At 36.0% G+C, this 10,907-nt stretch overlaps 2 protein-coding genes across 12 annotated transcripts in view; both read left to right on the top strand.

Annotated features, from left to right (window-relative positions):
- Positions 1–10,907, top strand: part of LOC107622953 (putative disease resistance protein At3g14460) — a 65,155-nt gene that overhangs the window by 19,421 nt on the left and 34,827 nt on the right. For 3 of the 11 annotated variants that reach the window (XR_002356889.1, XR_002356886.1, XR_002356884.1), the window contains one exon: positions 9,696–9,858. Coding sequence is in view for 1 of the 11 variants with exons in the window: in XM_021115158.1 (XP_020970817.1) it covers positions 3,068–3,578 (511 nt within the window). In the remaining 10 variants the exon portion in view is untranslated. Of the gene's footprint in view, positions 1–3,024; positions 3,597–3,956; positions 4,483–4,882; positions 5,219–9,695; positions 9,859–10,033; positions 10,327–10,522; positions 10,600–10,907 lie in introns of those variants that run through there. The other 8 variants (XR_002356887.1, XR_002356883.1, XR_002356882.1 and 5 more) reach the window with 8 other exon arrangements.
- Positions 6,155–7,999, top strand: LOC107626606 (putative disease resistance RPP13-like protein 1). Its single transcript, XM_016329512.2, has one exon. It carries the CDS (start codon positions 6,155–6,157, stop codon positions 7,997–7,999), a length of 1,845 nt encoding a protein of 614 aa, XP_016184998.1.

The following is a 10,907-nucleotide window of genomic DNA, read 5'->3' as shown; positions in this document are numbered from 1 at the left end:
TTTGCTCAAAATCTAGATTATGTCAATGCTCCATATGTCACAGGCAGGATCCTTGTGTGGGTTATGTTATTTTTGAATCTTGAACTGTTTAGGTAGTGATTATGATTTGGTTATGTAAGACTTATGGTTTTAACTATATACTCTAGTTATCAACTTGATATATATATATATATATATATATATATATATATATATATATATATATATATGATGCGTATTTTGGATATATTTGGTTGTGGATATAATTTGGAGTATGTTGTTGTTGTCGTCTTGGAAATGGAGGTTTATTATTAATACAGGGAGTTAATATTTATGTTGGTAAGGTCCTAGAAACAGAGGAGATTCTGTCCGTTTTTCTGAAAATTTGGTCGTTTGGCTTGCTGAGGGACTTGTCCCTTGAGCGCCAGTCATGGCTTGGTTCGGGTCATGACATGGAGAGGGACGGGGTAGGTTCAAATAGCCTAGGGAGATTTTGGTCACTTCAAATGATTAAATTACACAGTTGGTCCCCATACTTTCACTAAAATTGCAAATTGGTCTCTGTTGTCAAACATGTGCAGCTCACATGTTCAAAATAGAGAATATTCTGAGAATATTCTGTTAAATCAAACGCTTTTTGAACGGCGGGGACTAAATTACAAATTTTAATTCTCTTTAGAGACCCAATTATAAACTTTTAAAGTGTAGGTACTAATTTGCAATTTCACTGAAAGTGTAGGGACCAACTGTGCAATTTAACCAATTAAAAACAAAGAAGAGTAACCTTGAAGGCATCTACCACTTGAAGTCAATGTCTATGCTATATTGCCAAATGCCAACATATTTTAATCTCATACTATCCATTATTGTTATTAACAATGATATGCATTGATATCATATGATGATGATCCTACATTAAATTATATAGTTAATTAATTTCCACAAAGACTAGTTTCGGTTGGTCACCCTTTTGTTATTTGAATATTGTGTTTCAACTTTCAACCTTCAAAGAATAATATAGAAATGAAGTATATTCTCACTTATATGCCTTTTATTATTGTTGAATACCTCGCAAGCATTATTGCAATATTGCTCTCTCTTCCTTACATTCTGAGAATCCAATCACTCACTGATTCATTTGCTGTTGTTGTGATCTGTATCATATCATGGCTGAAGCACTTGTTGTTGGAGCTTTAGTATCTGGCTCCATTAGCCTTGTTCTTAACAGGCTCATTTCACCTGAGTTTGTCAACTCGGTGGTGAGCAAGAAGCTGGACCGAAAGTTGGTTGAGAGGCTCAAGACTGCTCTCTTGGCTGCAAAAGCTCTGGCCGCTGACGCCGAGCAGAAGCAGTTTGGAAACGATAGTGTGAGGAAATGGCTTGATAGTCTCAGGGATGCTCTCTACACTGCTGATGACTTGTTGGACCGTGCCTTAATCAAAGCTGAAATTCGCAAGAAGGTACGCCTTCGCCTTCCTCTCCGCCTTAATTTATCTGCTAGGGAGATGGTGACTAAGATAAACGAGGTGCTTAAAACAATAGAAGATCTTCAGAAACTTAAAGATAGCCTTGGTCTGAAAGAGATTCCAACGGGTAGCTCCTCATGGAGAACTCCATCCACTTCTCTTGAAAGCGGGACTGTCTATGGCAGGGATGATGACAAACAGGCATTAATCAAGATGCTAAATGACAACAATGATCATAACTTGTCCGTCATCTCTATTGTTGGTATGGGCGGGGTTGGTAAAACAACTTTAGCACAATGGCTGTACAACAATAAGGATTTGATGGACGGGGTTGATCTGAAAGTATGGATTTGTGTTTCTGAAAATTTTGATGTTGTTGAGACTACTAAGAATGTTATAAAGGGGATCAATGCAGGTGTTTGTAGTCTTGAAAGCTTTGATTTACTTCAACAAGATTTGAAGGAAAGACTGTCAGAAAAGAAGTTCTTCATTGTTTTGGACGATGTTTGGAGTGAAGATGTTGACAAGTGGAATAGTTTTGTCACCCCTTTTCAACATGGGAGAAAAGGAGGCACGATTCTTGTAACTACCCGCAAGGAAAATGTTGGTCGAGTAGTCCAACACTATAACTCCTACACTCTCAAGGAACTGTCAGACGACTATTGTTGGTCTATTTTTGCGGACAATGCATCCTTTCCTGAATCAAATGGGAGCTCGGAACTGGAAGGAATAGGTAGAAAGATTGTCGAGAGGTGTGATGGCTTGCCGTTAGCTGCAGAAACACTTGGACGCTTGTTGCGGTCAAAGCATGATGCTGGGGAATGGAATAAAGTACTATCTAGTGATATTTGGCAATTTTCTATGACAGACAGTAAGATCGTTCCTGCGTTGTTAATAAGTTACTATCATCTGCCTGCTCATTTAAAACGTTGCTTTGTTTATTGTTCGTTGTATCCCAAAGATCATGAATTTGATAAAGGTGAATTAATCTTGTTGTGGATGGCTGAAGATTTTTTACGACCACCAAGGACAGGAGAGACTTTAGAAGAAGTCGGTTGCGAGTGTTTTGATCACTTGGCTTCAAGACTATTTTTCAAGCGGGTCCAATATAATGAAAAGTATTTTGTGATGCATGATCTCATGCATGACTTGGCAACTTTTCTTGCTGGAGATCTTTGTTGTAGATTTGGTGAAAAAGAAGAGATGAGTATTCTAACTCGGCATTTGTCATACAATCATTCAATCCCTGAGAAAATATGCTCCTCTAGTAAAAGTGAATCTTTGAGGACATTATTGTATATCAATCATGGAGGTCGTTTCTGGAAAGCACGCGCAACATTACCATGTGACATATTGTCAAAGAATAAATACTTGAGAGTTTTGTCCTTTGGTACACTCAATATATTTCCTGATTCAATAGCTAAAAAATTGATCCAATTGCGCTATCTGGATCTCTCTTGCAGTGCTGTTAAGATATTGCCCGAGTCATTATGCAACATGTGCAATCTACAAACTTTGAAGTTAGAAGGCTGTTCAAAGCTGACTATGCTGCCCAATGGCATGAATACTCTTCTCCCAAATTTACAGTATCTTGACATACGAGGTTGCCCAAACATTTGTAGGTTGCCAGAGGGAGGTTTGCCACCTAACCTGAAAGAGCTTAGGGTAGGAAAATGTGAGGAACAAGTGAGGGGTCTATCATGGTTGGGCAACTTGGACAACCTCCCTCATCTTTTCATTGATGGTTCTAACTGTCCAAACCCAGAGGTGGGTTGGCTGCCTCGCCTTCCCTCCCTTACCACTCTTCGGATATGGGGGTTCGATTATCTGCAGACATTGGACTGCAACGAGCTTCTCTGCCTCACCTCCCTCCAACAACTACACATTTCAGACTGTCCAAACCTGAAGAATATGGAAGGAGAAAAGCTGCCTTCCTCCCTCCAACAATTACACATTTCAGGGTGTCATAAGCTGGAGAATATTGCAGGAGAAAAACTGCCTCCCTCTCTCTTACTACTTCAAATTTATGGCTGTCATTTCCTGGGCGAACACTGCAAGAACAAGCATCAACAAATTTGGTCCAAAATTTCCCACATCCCCACCATTCAAGTCAATGGCATACAAATTCTCTGAGTAGAGATTTCTGAACAGGTAATTCTCTAACCTTCATGTTTCTCATGCTACCACAATGAAATTCACACATGCATAAATTTCCTTTTCCTTCAAGTCAATTTTTTTTCTCTTTCTTTAAACAACATTGATCACTTGAACTCATATGCCAACTGGAAAATTTGCATTCTTTTCTTTCATTTATCGGGAAAGCTCTCAGTTTGCAGTTCTAGTTAAACAAATATCCTTTCTTACTCTCGGAAACAGTCATTGTTATCTGTAATACTTGTTAACTCTCATATTTTATCCAAAAAATCGCATTTTTTTTTGTATCCAACAGTTGGGTGTTTATTTTTAAATAAATGGAGGTATCAAATTTAATATTTTTACAATCTTCTGCAGGTAGCTTGTGCACATATCGAGATGTAATCCTATACATTGGCTATACATCTTCATTTAATTCTATGTTCATTTGAGGTGCTAATTAAGCTGGATTTATGTATTGGGCAACAGAAACCGTGTGTTTTCTGATTTTGGCTTCAAGTTATTGAAAAGCAAAGACATGATGGAGAAAGTTGGTGGCACTCATTATTGAAAAGCTTTGGTTGTTTTTGGTATATTTTTCTATTCCTCTCTATAATTTTCTTTCTTTTTTGCTTTTTGCACAGAGAAAAAATAAATCATAACTTTATTTGTGGAAAGAAAATAGTTGCAAAAATGTGTTTTTGTCTTTGTCAATTCTTTATGATCATAGAGTTAGCTGTTGTTACAAGATTCATGTAGAATAGTGAAAGGAATCAGCATGCATAAGGTGTATAAGTTTTTTGCTCATAGATTGAATCTTACATAAAATAAATAGTAGTAGATGTCTATAATAAGCTATTTCTAATACTAAGAAAAGGTTCTGTAATAATAAATAGGGTAAAGTATATTTTTTTGTCCCTTTTGACAAAAGTTTCAAAAATACCCTAAGTTTTATTTTGTTTCAATTTTGTTCCAGAAGTTTTCGATTTGTATCAAATATATGCCTAACGGCTAAATTTTCAAAAAATTTAAGACTAATCTAACAATAATGTATAAAAATTATGCTTGATTTGCTTGTGTTGAGGGTTGTTCTTGTGAAATCGTTGTTGAATTGGTCTTAAATTTTTTGAAAAATTAACCGTTAAGAGTATATTTGATGCAAATCGAAAACTTGTAGAACAAAATTGAAACAAAATAAAACTTAGGAGTATTTTTGAAGCTTTTGTCAAACTTCAGAGACAAAAAGTATATTTTACACTAATAACTATTTCTTCCTTTTTGGGTTTGGACACGTTATCAAACAGATTCCCAAGGTGATGAATAGCTAATGCAGTCAAGATTCAAAGAATATACTTTCCATATTTGAAGATGATAATCATGTACCTGAAGTAGTCGAAGAAGTTGTAGTGAGGCCATCAGCAACGATTTCGTTCCTATTAACTTCACTCAATCGTGTGTGCAGTTTGTACCCAATGGGTCTCATTTCCTTTCACTGATGACTCTAAAATCAAACGTATGATCCAGCATTGTGTTCATGAGGTTTCACATAATTGTGTGTGTGGTTTTTGTGATGACAAACACTTTAAGTCTTGAAATATTTTTTAATTTGTGTGGTTCTCTTTTTAAATAATTCACTACCTTTATTTTTCAGGGTATCTTGATATAAATTTCAAATATATTATATCATTAATATATCAAATTTCTAAATTGATAGATATTCTTGGAGAAAAGAGTTTAGTTAGTTTCTTAAATTAAATAAGTAAAATAAAGCTTAAGATGATGTAGTCAATTTAAAAAATAAAAAATGTTATTTGTACACCAAAATCAGCCACTAAAATCAGGCACCAATGTATTTGTGTATAAATATATGTGTGATTTAATTTATTTTCAATGTGTATTTGTATTTCAACATGTATATTATACTGGTGGCTGATTTTAGTGTACACGTAGCATTCCTCTTAAAAAATTGGTAATGATGAAAAAAAAAAGGGTTTGAAACCTTGGTCAAGTTGTAATTTTAATTTGTTGCATTTATCATAATCAAAAACACAAAAATGATCAGTTCCAAACAAAGTAAGAATAAGACATTAAGAAAAGTGACCTCGAAGACAGCTAGCACGTGAAGCCAATGAGTAAACACTATTACCAACGGAAAAGTCTAGGGGCCAGCAACTTTGTTAAATTCTGGCCAGCATGTAACCAGCAAAGAAAAGTGAGCCATTAGATGAAATCTTACACCAATCTCACACCATTAAAATCATCTTAATGGCTATTTGATGGTTATAAATCACAAAAATTGCTGGCCCCAAGCATTCCTCAAAACTAGTTTAAGTTGGTCACCCTTTTGCTATTTGAATACTCTGTTTCATCCTTCAAAGAAGAATATAAAAATGAAGTAACGTGCAAAGCCAGCTTTGCACTCCACTGCTGGGAATTATTTGAATCTCGCTGTATGCCTATTGCTGCATAGTGAATACCTCGCAATCATTATTGCAACATTGCTCTCTCTTTGTGACATTCTGAAAATTCCAATCTCTCACTCATTAGTTCGCTGTTGTTGTGATCTGTATCATATCATGGCTGAAGCACTTGTGGTTGGAGCTTTAGTTAATGGCTTGGCCAACGTTGTTCTTGACAGGCTCATTTCATCTGAGTTTCTCAACTTGGTGGTGGGCAAGAAGCTGGATCGGAAGTTGGTTGAGAAGCTGAAGACTGCTATCTTGGCTGCCAAAGCTCTGGCAGCTGACGCTGAGCAGAAGCAGTTTGGAAACGAACTCGTGAGGGAGTGGCTTGATAGTCTCAAAGATGCTCTCTACACTGCTGATGACTTGCTGGACCGTCTCTTCATCAAAGCTCAAATTCGCAGTAAGGTACGCACTCGGCTTCCTCACTTCCTTGATCTGTCTGGTAGGAAGATGGTGACTAAGATAGAAGAGGTGGTTGAAAGAATAGAAGATCTTGAGAAACGCAAAGATACCCTTGGTCTGAGAGAGATTCAAACAGGAAGCTCTTCATGGAGACCTCCATCCACTTCTCTTGTGAAGGGGAATGTGTTCGGCAGGGATGGTGACCAACAGGCACTAATCAAGATGCTCAATGACAACAATCATCATAACTTGTCCGTCATCTCTATTGTTGGTATGGGCGGTGTTGGTAAAACAACTTTAGCACAATGGCTCTACAACAATAAGGATTTGATGGACGGGGTTGATCTGAAAGCATGGATTTGTGTTTCTGAAAATTTTGATGTTGTTGAGACTACAAGGAATGTTATAAAGGGGATCTCTTCCGGTGTTTGTAGTCTTGACAGCTTTGATTTACTTCAACAAGATTTGAAGAAAAAACTGTCAGAAAAGAAGTTCTTCATTGTTTTGGATGATGTTTGGAGTGAAGATGCTGACAAGTGGAATAGTTTTATCACCCCTTTTCAAGATGGGAGAAAGGGAAGCACTATTCTTCTAACTACCCGTAAGGTAAATGTTGGTCGAATAGTCCAACACTATAACTCTTACGCTCTCAAGGGACTGTCAGATGATCATTGTTGGTCTATTTTTGCGGACAATGCATCCTTTCCTGAAACAAATGGGAGCTCAGAACTCGAAAGAATAGGTAGAAAGATTGTCAAGAGGTGTGATGGCTTGCCGTTAGCTGCAGAAACACTTGGACGGTTGTTGCGCTCAGAGCGTCATGTTGAAGAATGGAATAAAATACTATCAAGTGACATTTGGGAATTTCGTTTAGCAAATTGTAAGATTGTTCCTGCATTGTTATTAAGTTACCATCATCTGCCTACTCATTTGAAACGATGCTTTGTTTATTGTTCATTGTATCCCAAAGATTATAAACTTGATAAAGATGAATTAATATTGCTGTGGATGGCTGAAAACCTTTTACAACCACCAAGGAGGGGACAAACTTTAGAAGAAGTTGGTTGCGAGTGTTTTAATGACTTGGCTTCAAGACTATTTTTCAAGCAGGTCCATAATGATGATGAGAAGTATTTTCTGATGCATGATCTCATGCATGACTTAGCAACTTTTCTTGCTGGAGATCTTTATTTTAAATTCTCAGAAGAAATTGGTGAAAAGGAAGAGACGAGTATTCTAACTCGTCATTTATCATACGATAGTTCAATCTCCAAGAAAACATTCTCCTCTCACGGAATAGAATCTTTGAGGACATCATTGGATATCAACCACGGATCTTATTTCGCACGCCCAACGTTACCATTTGACATATTGTCAAAGAATAAATACTTGAGAGTTTTGTCCGTTCGTATACTCAATATATCTCCTGATTCAATAGCTAAAAATTTGATCCAATTGCGCTATTTGGATCTCTCTTGGAGTTATATTGTGGTATTGCCGCAGTCGTTATGCAACATGTGCAATCTACAAACTTTAAAGTTACGGGAGTGTTGATTCCTAACTATGCTGCCTAGTAGCATAGGTGAACTGATCAACCTACGCTATTTGGATCTCTCTTGGAGTGCTGTTAAGACATTGCCTGAGTCATTATGCAACTTGTGCAATCTACAAACTTTGAAGTTAGAAGGCTGTTCAAAGCTGACTATGCTGCCCAATGGCATGTATAATCTTGTGAATTTGCGGCATCTTAATATAAGGGGTACGCCTCTGAAAAAAATGCCAACAGGAATGGGCAAATTACCACGTGACATGAATAGTCTTCTCCCAAATTTAGAGTATCTTGACATACGACGTTGCCCAAACATTTGTAGGTTGCCAGAGGGAGGTTTGCCGCCTAACCTGAAAGAGCTAAGGGTAGGAGAATGCGAGGAACAAGTGAGGGGTGTATCATGGTTGGGCAACTTGGACAACCTCACTCATCTCACCATCTCAGGTGATGGCAGGGAGAGCAGAATAAAGTCATACCCAGAGGTGGGTTTGCTGCCTTGCTTTCCCTCCCTTACCACTTTACATATCCAAAACTTTTATAATCTGGAGATATTGGACTGCAATGAGCTTCTCCACCTCACCTCCCTCCAACAACTACACATTGAGTTCTGTATGAACCTGAACGATATGGAAGGAGAAAAGCTGCCTCCCTCTCTCTTAATACTGAAAATTGACGACTGTGATTTTCTGGGCGCAGACTGCAAGGACAAGCATCAACAAACTTGGTCCAAAATTTCCCACATCCCCACCATTCAAGTCAATGGCGAGCAAATTTTGTGAGTAGAGATTTTTGAGCAGGTAATTCTCTAACCTTCATATTTGTCATGCTACCACAATTAAATTCACACATGCATAAATTTTCCCTTTCCTTCAAGTCAATTTTTTTCTCTTTTTATAAACAACATTAACCACTTGAACCCATATGCCAGCTGGAAAATTTGCATTCTTTTCTTTCATTTATCGGGAAAGCTCTCAGTTTGCAGTTCTAGTTAAAGAAATATCCTTTATTACTCTAGGAAACAGCCATTGTTATCTGTAATACTTGTTAACTCTCATATTTTATTAAAAAAATCACATTTAAAAAAAATCGTATTTTTTGTGTATCCAACAGTTGGGTGTTTATTTTTAAACAAATGGATGTATCAAATTTAATATTTTTTACAATCTTCTGCAGGCAGCTTGTGCACATATCGAGATGTAATCCTATACATTGCCTATACATCTTCATCTAATTCTAAGTTCATTTGAGGTGGTAATTAAGCTGGATTCATGTATTGGGAAACAGAAACTGTGTTTTGTTTTCTGATTTTGGCTTCAAGTTATTGTGGCACTCATTATTGAAAAGCTTTGGTTGTTGCTGGTATATTTCTCTATTCCTCTCTATAATTTTCTTTCTTTTTGCTTTTTGCACGGAGAAAAAATGAATTATAACTTGATTTGTGCAAAGAAAAGAGTTATAAAATTGTGTTTCTGTCTTTGTCAATTCTTTATGATCATGGAGTTACTGTTGTTGCAAGATTCATGTAGGATAGTGAAAGGAATCAGTATGCATAAGGTGTATAAGTTTTTTGCCCATAGATTGAATCTTACATAAAATAAATAGTAGTAGATATGCCTATAATAAGCTATTTCTAATACTAAGAAAAGGTCCTGTAATAATAACTATTTCTTTCTTTTTGGATTTGGGCACGTTATCAAACAGATTTCCCAAGGTGATGAAGGTATGTAGCTAATGCGGTCAAGATTCAAAGAATATGCTTTCCACATTTAAAGATGACAATCCTATACCTGAAATAGTCATTAGAAGGAGAAATTATAGTGATGCCATCGGACAACAATTTCATTCCTGTCAACTTCACTCAATGGTGAGTGCAGTTTGTACATATATCAAACCAATGAGTGTCATTTCTTTTCACCATTGATTCTAAAATCAAACCAATTTCCAACATTGTGTTCATGAGGTTCTGACATAATTGCGTCTGTGGTTTTTGTAATGACAAACACTTCAAGTCTTGAAATATTTTTTAATTTGTTTTTCAGGAAGTATATATTGAGGTTTGGTAACCATATCTAAATTATCTTCATTCAATCCAAAGTTCATCAGAAAAGGTGCTCTTAAATTTTAGCTTCAGGTTGGTATAGTTACTCCTTTCCTCCTCACAATTTACTTTTCCTATTTTTGTTGGGAGAAAGAAAAAGAGATGATGATAACTTGATTTGAGAAGGGATTAATTATGTGTAGTTCAGGGAAGGTGGTGTTTCTACCTTTCTTATTTTCTAACTAAATGTACTATAAATATCAACTTAATTTTGGTTCTTTAACTGCTGCCAAAGCTGTTACAATGCCAAAACCGCAAATGAGTTGTGGAGCTTGTAAATTTAAACAAAAAGATGTATCATTTCTAATGCATTCAAGTTTATTACTTGAATTTATAAAGACATCTGCAATGTCATTATTCATTAATAAAATCTGTTACCAAAGAAAATGTTGATAAACATTCTCCTTGTTGATAAAAAAAAATTTATTAGGTCTGGGCTTTGAGTGTTGATGGCTCGTCGATTCTGCTGAGAATGTCGAGCTTACTAGCTCTGCTTTTGAAAATTATGTGAGTTCTTGAATTCTACATCTAGTCTAATAATGGACTGCTTTTTGTTCAAACATTTCATGAACAGGATCATACTTTTACTAAACTAGAATGAGACCCGCACAATGCAGGGTGGTAAATTAATTATAGTATATAATAAATATTAAAAATGACTATATTTTATAAAATTAAATTAAATATATGTAAATTAAAATTAAATTTAAAAGGTGTTTTGTTTAAAATTATTTGTAGTACAAAAAATTTGAATATTGAAATTGTACAAAGTAATATTTTTATTTAGTGGTTTGACTTTTGCATTTGTTTTAGTG

The sequence above is a fragment of the Arachis ipaensis genome, chromosome B02 (genome assembly GCF_000816755.2).
Source record: "Arachis ipaensis cultivar K30076 chromosome B02, Araip1.1, whole genome shotgun sequence".
NCBI classification, from domain to species: Eukaryota; Viridiplantae; Streptophyta; class Magnoliopsida; order Fabales; family Fabaceae; genus Arachis; species Arachis ipaensis.
Note: the sequence above shows the minus strand (reverse complement) of the source record. Positions and strands in the feature narration are given on the sequence as shown.